Source organism: Asterias amurensis, chromosome 17 (genome assembly GCF_032118995.1).
Source record: "Asterias amurensis chromosome 17, ASM3211899v1".
Classification (NCBI taxonomy): domain Eukaryota; kingdom Metazoa; phylum Echinodermata; class Asteroidea; order Forcipulatida; family Asteriidae; genus Asterias; species Asterias amurensis.
Window position 1 is genome coordinate 2,099,050 of NC_092664.1, and position 15,415 is coordinate 2,114,464.

General features: G+C 39.6%; 1 protein-coding gene across 1 annotated transcript in view; it reads left to right on the forward strand.

Annotated features, from left to right (window-relative positions):
- LOC139949588 (nuclear receptor coactivator 7-like) overlaps positions 1 to 15,415 on the forward strand; it is an 85,959-nt gene that overhangs the window by 69,135 nt on the left and 1,409 nt on the right. The window contains exons 9-12 of the mRNA XM_071947993.1: positions 6,026 to 6,200; positions 8,525 to 8,687; positions 12,154 to 12,276; positions 14,248 to 14,400. Coding sequence (XP_071804094.1) covers positions 6,026 to 6,200; positions 8,525 to 8,687; positions 12,154 to 12,276; positions 14,248 to 14,400 — 614 coding nt within the window. The remainder of the gene's footprint in view (positions 1 to 6,025; positions 6,201 to 8,524; positions 8,688 to 12,153; positions 12,277 to 14,247; positions 14,401 to 15,415) is intronic.

Genomic DNA, 15,415 nt, shown 5'->3' on the forward strand with positions numbered 1-15,415 from the left:
GCCCTTTGCACACTTCCAATACAAGTTCACATTTAATACAAGTGCCTCTTACCAGAGGAAAATTGCTGTGCCCCCCCCCCCCCCCGCCAAAAAAGAGCGAAGTTGAAGGCAACTTATAGCTCTAAACCCTGAAAGTTTTTTTCCCCTCCATTTAGTGAAAGTTGTGACTTGAATGACGTACATGTACGTTTGAGTCAATCAAGGTTGTGTATTGAAGATGATATTGAAGACATTGAGATTGTGTTATTAATAAGGAATCGGAGGTTGAGTAAGATGGTGTTGAAGACATTGAGATATTTTTTATTAATAAGGAATCAGAGTTTATCCTCCAGTCTGTCAGTTAGTCTTAAAAATAGCAAATGAAGGCAACAATTTGAGGTGAATTTTCGTCCAAGGATGGATAAAGCTTGAAAATTATATGGGATTTGAGGCATTGCATGGTGAGGTATCAATGTATTGGTTTGCGGTAACGCCGTGTACATGTATGTATCTACTAGCTGGATATTTTTTTGAGAACTTGTCTTGCTATCCACCCCCCCCCCCCCCCCCCCCCTAAACGATGTTCTCAAAAAAAGTATTACTCCTCAGGCTCCAATGTTCCAGAAAATAATATAATGATAATAACAAGATATGATAACATGATAAAGCACCATATTGCCATAAACGGCCTCAAAGCACTTAATACAAAGGTCGCGCTGAGGTGTGTTAACAGATTTTTTAACAACTGTCTAGTGGTTAATTACTGTTATGTTGTACTATAGATTTTTGTGCGGAGATTGCAGATAAATTTTCTTGTTGATGATGTGTACCAATTCAATTTAATAGATTGCTACCCTTCCCCCTACATGACCAGGGTTTGTCCTTTTTTTTTGTGACTGGCCAGCAGAACCAATTAGCTTGTGATTCACGACAGTAGTATGTCACCTTTTTCACTGGTCTGGTATTTGAAGAAAAATTGATTTTTTTAACACTGAACTACATCAAAGTGAACAGGACCGTTTAAGAGTGAATTTTGACTGGGTTTTAGTTGTTTTAACTGGTATTTGACCAGTGGACCACTATTAATAAAGAGAGAACGTGCTCCTCAATTTATGAAATAGGGATACTTTTTAAAACTGAACTACAAAGCCACAGGACCAGGCAGAGTGCATTTTGACTGGTCCTTAGGTGTTTTAACTGGCATTTGGCCAGCGGACCACTGTTATTAAGTAAAAGCTGATGACACTCAAAGATTCCTTAATTAAAATTGTTAATGAATCAATATTGACGCAACTTTCCTTGCTGTATTATTGGGTCTGTCACCACTCATTGAATTATGAATGATTGTGTCGGATTAGAGACGTCTAAAGAAATGAAATGACAGGAGAAGGTCTTCGTTAATAAGTTTCATTTAATTAAGTGTGTAGTAATGAAGCTACATGTACACATGACATTTTACAAGAATCAACATGACCTCTGCTTACAACCTGTTTCAATATATAAAACAAACAAGACAACAGCAAGCTAGTCGTAACGTTGAGACCAATCAAGAACTCACTTCACAGTAGTGAAGTTTATTGAGACAAATCAAGAACTCACTTCGCAGTAGTGAAGTTTATAGCTAGTCGTAACGTTGAGACCAATTAAGAACTCACTCCGCAGTAGTGAAGTTTATAGCTAGTCGTAACGTTGAGACCATTTAAGAACTCACTCCGCAGTAGTGAAGTTTATAGCTAGTCGTAACGTTGAGACCAATTAAGAACTCACTCCACAGTAGTGAAGTTTATAGCTAGTCGTAACGTTGAGACCAATTAAGAACTCACTCCGCAGTAGTGAAGTTTATAGCTAGTCGTTTCGTTGAGACCAATTAAGAACTCACTTCGCAGTAGTGAAGTTTATAGCTAGTCGTTTCGTTCAGACCAATTAAGAACTCACTTCGCAGTAGTGAAGTTTATAGCTAGTCGTTTCGTTGAGACCAATCAAGAACTCACTTCGCAGTAGTGAAGTTTATGGCTAGTCGTTTCATTGAGACCAATTAAGAACTCACTTCGCAATAGTGAAGTTTATAGCTAGTCGTTTCGTAAAGACCAATCAAGAACTCACTTCGCAGTAGTGAAGTTTATAGCTAGTCGTTTCGTTGAGACCAATTAAGAACTCACTCTGCAGTAGTGAAGTTTATAGCTAGTCGTTTCGTTGAGACCAATTAAGAACTCACTTCGCAGTAGTGAAGTTTATAACAAGAAGACCCCTCGATTAACTAAAGCCAAAGTATACTGATACTGATTGAAACGTCGAGTTGAAACCAACGGTTCTTTTCAGAACCACCCCAACTCATTAGAGATAGTCATTACATGGTGTTACCGCAAACCTTTCCATATCTTATTTCCACCATGCAAAGTTTCAAATTCTACTTAAAGCCAAATTAGTAGTCCCAGCCATTTGTTTACCTTCCACCAATGAAGTAGTTAATAAGCTGGACAGTTCTTTGCAGAACTGAGAAGTCTCTCGATTTTCCCAAAAAATCTACTCCGTGGTAATAGATTATAAAACAAGACAAGTTCTCAAAAGAACATAATCTACCTGGCAGGCAGTACACACATGGTGTTACTGCAAACCAAATATATAAACAATGTAAAGACGTCTAAAGATTCTCTTGTCCCTAAAACTTAGGGATGGGTTGGATGTTTGCTCCAACCACCAAGGCAATTTAGAATTCAGGAACAAATAAAATGGTTGTTATGTACAATGGGAAGTTGCATTTATACATGTAAGAGACACTCTTTTTGTTTACTTGCAAGTTGGCTTTCAGAAAAAAATACTGTGCGTGTTTGCTTGTGGCGTGTTGGTGGCCGAGCGATCAAGCACACTGGACTGAAGCTTTGTTGTTTCTGATCAAGGAGTGAGGGGTTCGAGTCATGGTTTTGACACTTGTGTCCTTAAAGGAACACGTTGCCTTGAATCAGACGAGTTGGTCTTTAAAAAGCGTATTGTAACTGTTTGCTTTAAAATGCATATGGTTAGGAAGATGTTTTAAAAGTAGAATACAATGATCCACACAAATTTGCCCCGAAATTGTGCGGTTTTCCTTTAATTTTGCAAACTAACACGGTTGGCCATTTATGGGAGTCAAAATATTGACTCCCATAAATGGCCGACCAAGTTAGTCGACGAGGTAAAAGGAAAACCGTGCAATTTCAAGGCATGTTTGTGTGGATCATTGTATTCTACTTTTACAACATCTTTCTAACCATATCGATTTTATAACAAATGGTTACAGAACGCTTTTCAAAGACCAACTCGAACGATCCAAGGCAACGTGTTCCTTTAAGAAAGACACCTACTTCACATTTTGCACAAATGTTAAATCAGTAGAGTTAACTGTGGTGTGCTTGGGCTGGGCAGTCGAGCGACAGGACTCATCAAGCTCTGGTGTTTCTGATCAGACTACTGGGGGAATGGAGTAAGGGTCTTGACACCTATGTCTTTAAAGGGTCTATGTAACTTTTGTAGGACAAACAACACAATGTCCACAGATTTACACTAAACTTACAGTTTGAAGATAATGATAGTAGAAAGCTTCATTGAAAATACTACGTGCTGTGGTGCTGTAGTTTATGGGAAATTAGTAAAACAATGGCATGAAAATAATTTTCGTCTCATGAGACGAAAATTATTTTAATCATTTACAAACGTATTTTCATGACATTTACTCATTTCTCAAAAACTACAGCACCTCAGCAAGTAAGACTTGAAGGGAAGCTTTCCACTATCATTATCTTCAAACCCTGTAAGTTTAATGTAAATCTATGGACATTTTGAAAAAGTACCCAAATCCTTTAAGTAAGACACTTGCCTTACCCTTCAAATAATGTTAAAACTGTATATGTTAAATCTGTAAAGGCCTTATTAAAATGTGCTAGATTTGAGCACATGAACCAATTGGAGATCGATCACCTCTGGGAATGAGGTTGGTTCGCTCGGTGCCCTTATTGACTGGCGGAATATTGATACCATGGCAGATGTTGCTCGGGTAGCTCTTAACTATGAACAAGTAGGTTCTCTCTTAAAAGTGTTGCGCTGGCCAATGTCTAGTTAATATGAGATATGGACTAGTTAAAAAGGTGACGGACTAGTGAAACTAGATAATTGGTCCTGCTGGCTGGTGTGAAAGAGTTGAGGAAAGCGACCAATTGCTAGTTAAAGTGTATAAGGACCAGCTAATATTGTCACCAAGTTGTCCAGCTGGCTAGTGCAGTGTTAAAAATCATCCCCGTTTAATATGAGATATGGACTAGTTAAAAAGGTGATGGACTAGTGAAACTAGATAATTGGTCCTGCTGGCTGGTGTGAAAGAGTTGAGGAAAGCAACCAATTGCTAGTTAAAGTGTACAAGGACCAGTTAAAACTGTCACCAACTGGTCCAGCTGACGGCTAGTGCAGTGTTAAGAATCATCCCTATTTTATATGAGATATGGACTAGTTAAAAAGGTGACGGACTAGTGAAACTAGATAATTTGTCCTGCTGGCTGGTGTGGAAGAGTTTAGGAAAGCGGTATTTGATAGAGAACAGGTGATGGTAGCGACTCCGGTCATGCGAATCTAATTTACAATTTGAGGTGGCGGCAGCCTCAGACACATTTCTTTGCCAATCAATGATGATGCTGATGTCTGTACAGGGCTTGCTCTTAAGCTTTTTGTTAAAGTAGCCAACCAAGCCAATAAACTCTGGGTTAAACTTGCCCCTATGAAGTTTTGGAATCCCGATTTTATGTATTGTCATAAATGTATCACCTGATTCATTAAAGACACTGAACACTATTGATAATTGTCAAAGACCAGTCTTCTCACTTGCTGTATCTCAACATATGCATAAAATAACAAACCTGTGAAAACTTGAGCTCAATCGGTCGTCGAAGTTGCGAGATAATAATGAAAGAAAAAACACCCTAGTTACACAAAGTTGTGTGCTTTCAGATGCTTGATTACGAGACCTCAAATTCTAAATCTGAGGTCTCGAAATCAAGTTCGTGGAAAATAACTTCTTTTCTCGAAAACTACATTACTTTAGAGGGAGCCGTTTCTCACACTGTTTTATACCTTATCAACCTCTCCCCATTACTCGTTACCAATTAAGGTTTTATGCTAATAATTATTTTGAGTATTTACCAATAGTGTCCACGGCCTTAAAGCTTTTTGTTAAGTAGCCAACCAGCCAACTTAACAATTTGATGGGAAATGGTAGGCTACATGTATGCCTTTAAATACCCCATATCTTTCCAATGTCTATTGAGCTCGTTTTTGAAGGTAATTGTAGATTTTGCTCCAATCACATACTTAAGGAGTTAATTTTTTTGTTCCACTGATTTATTACTCAAAAAATACTGCAAAAAGTAGTCAGATCTGCACTTCAGTGACTTGTCTATCTAGTCTTGGTTTGAACAGCTTCAAACTGTGTCCTCTTGTATCTGTCTCAGCTAGTTGGAAGAAGCGGATGGCTTGTGTCCCTTCAAATCCTTTCAGAATTTTGAATATCTCAATTAGGTCTTCTCGTTCTCTTCTCTTCTCTTGGCTGTACAAGGCTGTACAAGTTTAGCGCATATAATCGGTCTAGGTACGTCAAGTGTTTGAATTTAGGCACAAGTTTGGTGGCTCTTCTTTGTACCTTTTCCAATAAGCGGATGACCTTTTTCAAACCCAGGTTCCATGCCTGGACGCACCCACTGAGTTTGAGTCCGTATCTCATTAGGTTGAAGTGGCTGGAACTAAAGTAGAGTATACTTAAAGGGGTGGTGTATGATCTTGTAATCACTCATAAAATTGATGGCAATAAAAGCTTACTTGATTAGAAGTACAGCAGCTTTTGATAGTATAAAGCAATTTAAGGATCATTTCTCTTGAAAGTAATGTGGTTACGGGAAAATACATCAGTTTTTATCCCCCAACGAGTTACTGTCAGTTACTCTTCTTATAGCTTGTTTGTTCCAATTTTGATTAAGGATTCTTGTCACATACCTTGAAATTTGTTTATTACCTTTTTTCCCAACAGAGTACTTACCGAAGCCAGCCCAACGCTATGAAGACCCACCTTTATACCTGTGTTTGCGAGTCCGTCTGCCGATGGTGAAGACGTTTCCAGGGAGCCGGGGTAACGCTGGAAGCAAAGGTTCATCCAAAAAAGCTAACAAGCCACCAGAGTACTGGTTCGCAATCCCAAGAGAGAAGTAAGTACATTGCTGCCTCAAACTGACATATCTCTCGCCTTTTTGTATTGAACATTTGCTAAATTTTGCAAATTATGTAAAGCCTTAAGGCCAACTCACACTGCAGCGATAACGAAAACGATAACGACACAAAGAGAACCGCTCTATTGGTTTAAATGTTCCACACAGAATACACCCACGCTCATTCAGCCTATCAAGGGCTTGTCGTTTTATCGTTCTCGTTTTCGTTCCCCTCATCGGGGCCTGTGTGACCGGGCCTTGAAGCTTGGGTTGGTATTGGAACAAAGCAACGTCACCAAGCCACTCATCACTGTCAAACAATGGAAATGAACCATATTGATGATAGAGCTAGATGTCCATGCAATACAGTATTGGGCATCAATATTCGGGGGAAAATCTACAATGCTGTTGCTCAAAATGTTTACTTGACCAGGATGGTTGTCAGAAGGGGTGACTTAACAAGAAAAAAAAACATATAACAGGCAATTGCCCATATGAACAAATGCCATCTTGTAACATACAGCATGCATCTTTGGGAAACCTACATGTAGTACAGTTAGAATCAAGCTGCCAAGATGGACGCAATGATGTACTGTGCATGTCACTGTGCCAAGTTGTATATAGTTGATTTTGGATTGATCAGAGACAAGTTTACTAGACCGGGATTCGAACCAACGACCTCCGGATTAACGTGCCGGCGCTCAACTAATTGAGCTATCTAGCTCTATGTTGGCATCTCCGTATGTGTCATTATCTTCAAGTCTGCGCTAATCCTCCATCAGATTTGCAGAATGCATTGGTAATAAAAACCTATATTGCACGGCTCATATTACTACCTGCATCTTATGTGTTCTATGTCACGGGCCAAGTTTGCTTGAAGATATACATCATCACAAAATAAAATAAAATAGTTAATGGCCTGACGTTTGGACCCTAGCAGAGTCTTTCTCAAAGGCTAAGAAAGACTCTGCTAGGGTCGAAACGTCAGGCCATTAACTATTTTTTCCTTTTATACCCTCGGTCCATTTGGTTGGTAAGTTGTTTGCAACAGCTAATTCTATTTTCTCATCACAAAAGATAACGCGTTTGCGTCCCATATTTCACCTTGTTGGATATGGGACGCTATATTTTTCCTGTATTTCACTCGCGCTTGTGTGATAACTTATAATATTTATGTTTGTGGGTTTATAGTTGTGTACCGCATTGCTTTAAAATCAGCGCGCCATGATGGTTGCCCTTGTGGCCGGGACTCATATTTTACCCCAGAATCATTTGCTCAGATCATGTGCATAGGGACTTAGCTCCAACTGGCAAACCAATCGATCTTTCTCTGCTTGTTTCCCAGGTACACTTTGGTGGATTATAACAACCTGGAATTGTATTTGCAATGTGTGAAAATAGGGCACAGTTTTATTGGGCCTTTGTTTAGTTGACCTTGTGTCTATAACATGAGTCTATAAAAATAAAATGAATAAAAACACTTGTTAAAGATGCTATGTCAGATTTTTGGCCCCAAACATTAAAAAATAGATTTTTTGAGTGAATGGTATTTCAAAGAGTATCACCCGCTCTAACAATTTTTTTTTAGCTTTTACTTTTAATGGTCAGGAACCATGACAAAAATTTAAAACGTTTCTTATAAAACACATAAGAATTGGTCACGTGATATATTGTCGGGATCCCAACTTTGAGCACTTTGTTTCACTGCTACTAATAATTTGCGGACTTTTTCATGCAATGGCTCAAATGAAAGCTTGTAACTTTCTTGACCCCCTATCAAAAAAAAATCAAAAATCTGACATAGCATCTTTAAAAATGTACCGAATAAAGGCACTGGTCACTAATGGTAATTACTCAAATACTTGAGTAATAAAAAACTTACTTGGTAACGAGCAATGGAGAGCTGTTGAATTGATAAAACATTGTGAAAAACTGCTCCCTCTGAAGTAAGTTTTTGAGAAAGAGGTAATTTCTCACTCAAATATTAAAAGGCTACGGGCTGAAGCATTATATTATCCATCAGAAAGCTTTTTAAGTTTTTAAAAAGATGTACAGATTAGATGTACTAGATTGCTCAGTTCGTAGAGCGCTGGCACGTTAATTTGGAGGTTGTTGGTTCGAATCTCACTCCATTCAATTCTTTGTTCAACCCCAAAAATCATTAAAAAATTTACCCAGTCAGTTTCCCTTGTTGTTTATATTGATAGATTAAAACAGTGCGCTTTTTGTTTCCTTAAGCTGATTTAGACAGTGATTAACACCAACCTACATCCTACAACCTACAACCTACACAAAATTGTTGCTTGGTTTGTTTTCCTCCCCAGGGCAGACAACCTTTATGCCTTCTTCCTTCAGTGGTCTCCAGATGTTTATGGCAAGGACGGCAGCTCCGATGATGTCGGCTTCGTAGCTGTGGATGAAGAATTCGACTCTAGCCTGGAGGTCATCGAAGACTTCTTTGAAGAGCCAATCGGAAAGGACTGGGAGGTGAGGCTACTGGATTTTTTATTGCTCTCATGAAAAGTTCATGGGTTCGAATCCCACCCGAGTGATTTGCTTGTGGTTTTTTTTTCTTACGCTGGTTCGTTTTACTCCTTTCAAATTATACATTTAACCCTTTAGAGACCATAAACTAAGGGAATAAAAGGGTAGCGACGAGTTCTTTAACGGCCGTTTAAAGCCGGTAGGGCTCGGCGGCGAGGGCCTTTATGCACGGCAACGACCCTGCAAGGTTTTAAACTGACGTTTAAGAACGAGTCACTACTCTATTATTCCCATTCATAAATGCACCATTGGCGTCCTTCCGTTACCGACCTTATTAACATTCATATTTTATAAACTAAAAGTTTTTCAGCCAAAAAGAGGAGGCCATTTTGAAGGCAGTCATTAATAAAAGAAACTGTGACATTTGCTTGATGAAACTAATGAAACCGTTAAAGATATCCACGATTGAAATGTTGTTTAATAAGTCAAAACGTCCTTCCATTACCGTGGAATTGCCCAACTGCCAATTCAGCTCACATCAAGCCTTTGGACAATTTACGAAATGTTAACCCTAAATAGAATAACATTATAACATAGAATACAATTTGTAAGGCCCTTTTCCATCAAGATCATAGCGTCCTTGAAAGTCATTAATATGGAAAAAGGAGGGTCTTTAGAACTTCACGAACTGTTGATAGAGTAACAGATTCCCTAAAGCCGGGAAGGAGATTGGAAGCTTTTGAATGTATCCATGGCTCATTAATAAATTCCTTTTTGACTCTCCAGACAAAGGTTGAAAGTCCAATGTGGCTATTCACAGTTAACAATCCAATAATAGCTATACACATAATGGCAACACACATAATGGCAACACACTCTGAGTGTAAGCACTGCTATATTAAAGGCACGAGACACTATTGGTAATTACTCAAAATAGTTGTTAGCATAAAAACTTACTTGGTAACGAGTAATGGGGAGCTGTTAATAGTATAAAACATTGTGAGAAACGGCTCCCTCTAAAGTAAAGTAGTTTTTGAGAAAGAGGTAGTTTATTTCACAAATAATAAGAAACTTTAGCTGAAGCCTTTTATTGTGCATCTGAAAGCACACAAAGTAATGCAACAAGGGTGTTTTTTCTTTCATGATGCGCATGCAGATTTGATGACCAATTGAGGTCAAATTTTCACAGGTTTTGTATTTTATGCATATGATGGGATACACCAAGGGAGAAGACTGGTCTTTGACAATTACCAAAGGTGCGGGTACCTTTATAGCATGTTGGCAGCTGCATGTGAAAATGAAAGCTTTGTGTGTTTGCATTGGTAGCTGTAAGTTACTGTAGGAGACCGTATTTCTGGACTGAGGGTTTTTCCACCTCCAGACATTAGCCTGATGTGGGGAAGTCCCACGAGCTGAATGGTAACTGACCAATCACAGCTTACTACTAGGATTGGGTTGCACAGTCTCGTATAGATATTCTTAGAATCCATATGGATGCAATAATTCAGTTTGCTCATTATTCTGCATGGCGGGTTTGGAAACAACTGAAAGTTTGTCAATGCCATTTTGGAGGTTAACTCGGTGGATGCCATTTTGGAGGTAAATCGGTGGACAGTTTGGTCAAACAAGATCACCATGGGATGTGTTCCATCTAGGAAGAGCAGGCAGCGACTGAGAAAAGAGGAACAGGCTATTCATACTATTTCAGCTGAGATGTTCAGGAAGGTTTGGAGGCACCCTTATGGGTATACAAGAATGGTATGATATAGCAATCAGGTGTGACCAAATGGGTAAAATAGGTGTGGGAGAATGTTGGTAATGATTACAATGGGTAAAAGAGAAGGTTAAAGCAGGGCTCGAATTTCACGCTGGACCGCAGGCCCGAGGCCAGTGATTTTAGCTTCGGTCCAGTAAACTTTATGCCGAACAAGTCCGGCGGTCTTGTGTTTTTTTTATGCATACTAATATAGTTACTATTACAAATAATTATATGAAATATATTATCTTTCATTAAAAAATGTATTTCAATCTCATTTAAAATAAAAGGTTTTGTTTTACTTGTCGTCAAATCAGTGTTCTGAGCACGCCTGCAGAACGTCAATCCGTCCTTTTTTTCACATGCATCAGGCTGCATACAAGTTTTCCATTCAGTTTACTCATGCCCACACCTTGTACATCTAGTCTCAAACCATTTATGTTTATGCACCCGGGGAGTGAGCGAGCGGGGACGAGGGAGTGATGAGTTGGTACCCGGTGCGGCGGCACACCTTAGTACAGCGATGTTTGTTTATCACTGACCATGTGTAAAGTCTGATACCTTACAAAGGAGTGTTGAATTTGCATTAAGAAGGTCTGGTTGCAATACCACACATCCCTGTGTTGCATGGATTAAAAGTAAGGTCTTGTTGCCAAACGTCTTGCTAAGTATGGCTACCAACAGTGATGAGCTTCTGACCAAAGATCGTGTAGCGCCGCTACGCGGCGCTATACTTCTGACTACTGCTGTCAAATTTTTGGTCAATCTTTTTATGACGATCTTTTTATGAATGCTGCACGTTGCAGTGTTTTGTTGGTGATTTGCCTGTCAAATCAGAATTTTTTTTTTGAGGCGGCGAGAATGACGTGAAGTAGGTATATGGAACTTTGCTGATTGGGTTTCACAGCAAAAAAAAAAGCCTCCTAAGGGATGAAAAAGGCCTGCTGTTCTATCGTGTTAACTTTTTTTTTTCTTATAAAATTTTGGTCTTGTAAAAAATCTTCCGGTCCAGTAAAAATTCTGAGCAACAAGCCCTGCGGTCTTGTGGATTTTTCCCCCAAATTCGAGCCCTGATCAGTGGTACCGTAATGGGTATAATGGGTAAAAGAGAAGGTTAAAGTCTGGTAATCAATGGTACCCTAATGGGTACAATGGGTATAAGAGAAGGTTAAAGTCTGGTAACCAATGGAACCCTAATGGGTACAATGGGTAAAAGAGAAGGTTGAAGTCTGGTAATCAATGGTACCCTAATGGGTACAATGGGTAAAAGAGAAGGTTAAAGTCTGATAATCAATGGTACCCTAATGGGTACAATGGGTAAAAGAAAAGGTTAAAGTCTGGTAATCAATGGTACCCTATTGGGTACAATGGGTAAAAGAGAAGGTTACAGTCTGGTAATCAATGGTACCCAAATGGGTACAATGGGTATAAGAGAAGGTTACAGTCTGGTAATCAATGGTACCCAGAGAAGGTTCAGTCTGGTAATCAATAGTACCCATATTGCCAGTCACCATGGATTTGCCTTGTGGCATCATTTATTTTTGTGCCGTTATTACCGGGACGTAAGCATTCCTTTTCAAATGCTTACGGTTAGCATCGCTATGAAATGGAAATCGCACAGAAAGCACAAAATCTGCCGCTAAGCAGCTCTATGAAATTGGGCCCTGTTTGTGCCTCCTCCCTAACATCGTGATTTTGTTTGATTTGTCTTAGATCATCACAAAGGAAGAGGCCAATCGGCGGCGGATGACCATCTTAGAATGCGAGATGAACCTCCCGTTACCAGAACTAGAAGGAGCTACGAGTATCCTGCTGGAACCGGAACATGTCAGAAAGGTAAGATGCTCGCTCTCTATAATAATAATAACTAGGGGGAGTTATCATCCTTACGCAGCTATTAGCTGAGTTGCGAAGGACGCGGCTGCAACGTGTTCGAGAAGCAGGCATGCATAGGCGTCGCCACATCAACCCATTATGACCACAGGGCACAGCCAAGATTGAAAGTGTTTGATTTTTCCCGAGGGAGGAAAACCGGATGTTCTGGAAAACCCTCATGGCACAGCAGAAAACCAACGCACAACTCAACTCACATGGCCCTGGCCGGGAATCGAACAGGGGTCACCTTGGTGAGAGGTGACCGCTTTACGCACAAGCCAACCGTCCATCTTAGGCCAGGAGTTTCACCTTTGAAAGGGCAAGGCCACTTTCAAAATCTTGAAGTCAATAGGAAGGGCACCAAGGCTAAGACCAGGGGCACTGAAGGACATTGCCTCCATAGCATGCATGTAATTCCAGGCCTGCAGCTACAACATTGTTCAATACAGGGCACCAGGCGGCATGTCTTTTTTTGGGGGTGGGGGGTATTTAGATACGCAAGTTTGCCCCAAACAAGGCTGCTACTCTTGGTAAGGTGCTACAAGAAGAAAAATATTTTAGAGCAAAATAACTTAAGGGAGCTCAAGGTAGGATCGATATTCCTCTTAAAGGGTCTATGTACTTTTTCCTAACACAAAACACAATGTTCACAGATTTACATTAAACTTACACAGTTTGAAGAAAGCTTCCCTTGAAATTTTACTAACTGAGGTGCTGTAGTTTTTGAGAAATGAGTAAAACAAATAATTTTCATCTCAGTTTAAGCATGTAAAAATTTATTAACCAGTTATGCTATGGTTTTGGTATAATATCATAACTGGTTAATGGGATTTTACATGCTAAAATTATTTTTGTCTTTTGAGACGAAAATTATTTTGTGACTTGTTTTACTCATTTCTCAAAAACGACACAACCTCAGTCAGTAATACTTGAAGGGAAGCTTTCCACTATCATTATCTTCAAACCGTGTAAGTTTAAAATGTAAATCTGTGGACATTTTGAAAAAGTACCCGAATCCTTTAAAACAGTCTGATTGTAGGTTGGAGGGAAATATGCACCAAGCAAGGAGTTCCAAAGAGATGTCCTTTATGACATGACCATGGCCCTGCAAGACAAGGTTTTAAAAGGGCGTTTAAGAGCAAGTCACTACTCTTTGATTCCCATTCATAGACGCCTTCTTGTAAGAAAGCAAAATAAAGTTGGAAAATCTGAAGGAAAAAGATAACCTTCTGAAAGTTTCCCATTTCTTTCACGCTATTGGGCTCCGTTTTGCAAAGGGTCAAAGTTGCATTGACGCTAAACAGCGCGTGCATACACGCACGTGCTAATAGTCTTTACATTGAGAACTGGTATGTATTGATTGCGACATGCGAAAATTAATGCCACAAGTAAGCTGGTACGCCCTGCCTTTGTTTTCATTTCTTACTGTGTAGCACAATTAAACACGGCCACATAATAGTAATATCAAAGCCATATAGAGCGCACGTATCTACCAAACAAGGTACTCAAGGAGTCAAGGCGCTGAGTATATACAAACGTTCAGAAAGATAGGTTATTGCAGTGATGAATTCTGAGACCCAATTATTTGGCACCTTATAAGGGTTTACAAGGTGCTACAGCGCATATAGCAGCCACAGCCAGGAACTCTTGGGCGTACCCCTTCTCTTTTCGATAATTGCATCCCATCTGAAGGACGAAGCAATGTTTAAGTGTTTTGCTTTGAAGGACACAAGTGTCACGGCTGGGGATTCAAACCAATACTCTGCTGATCAGAAACACCAGAGTTTGAATTTGGTGCTCTTAACCGCTCAGCCACGACACTTACATGTACATATGATGCCCTCTTGCCCAATCAGAATGGATAAACTGTCGCGGGTATTTATGAATATGAATATTGTATAAAGTTAGTGTATTTGTCTTTCTTTACTGTAGCTCACCAAACAGCTTCCTGCTAGAACTGAAGGGTATAGCTGGAAGAATATCTACAATACAGCTGAGCATGGCTACAGCTTACGCAATCTATATCGCAGTATGACGGGTATAGATAGCCCTGTACTACTGGTTATCAGGGACTCCTCAGGAATGGTAAGTCATGTATCAATAGATCCTTCCCATGAAATATTCTAATAACATTCACACATATAAGAGATGTTAAATTTGCAGCAGGGATAAAGAATATTCATTTTGGTTTTTAACCCATACACCGATGTGTGTAAGCGCTGTATACTCTCCCGAGTCCTGTGAAAAAATATCACAGGCATGTTACTCGGTTGGGATTCGAACCCACGACCCTTACAATTCTAGAGCAGTGTCTTACCAACTAGACTACCGAGGTTTCCCAGTAGCTAGAGGCAGTTCGAATCCCTATGTTTTGGCAGGGGGTAGTGCAACGATATAAGAGATGTTAGTTTGCATCGGGATAAAAAGAACTAACTTTAGTTTTACCCATACATTGATGTGTGATAGCACTGTATACTCCGTACTTTCCCGAGTCTGGTGAAAAAATATCACAGGCATTCACACCTGCGTACAGACCCTATGGGCTGGCAAACGCTTTAGAGTGCACTCAGCACTCAGCAGATGCACAATCACGTCTGCGTCACACTGCCATTTTTTTGTACAGGCTGCACATAAAACCATTCCTAATTCTGACAAGAGACATCAATGAGCATAAGTTCTAGCAACAGAGGGCGCCAATTAGTTGTGACAGTAGAGATTTTCTTATGGGATGGGGTGATTAATTGTGTACATTGTTTGAAATACGTACATGTACATCATTTGTATACTCTATACATGTTAAAAGCTTTTCTCGCTTTTCCCGCATCGTTATCTGTAAACTTATTAAACTGGTGTTCCTATTTCTGAGAGGTTGGCAGGTATGCTTGAAAGGAACATTGCAGAATTGGTTTTGCTAACCAAACAGTTGCTGGCAGTGTAAGCACTCTATATAATCCACCATATATACATAAACTGACAAACCTGTAGAAGTTTGAGATCGATCGGCCATCTGGGTCCGTTTGCATGACATCGATGGAAGAATTTTTTTATTAAAACGCTCACTAAGGGATAAACTCCAAATGCAAAAATGAGAGATATAAAA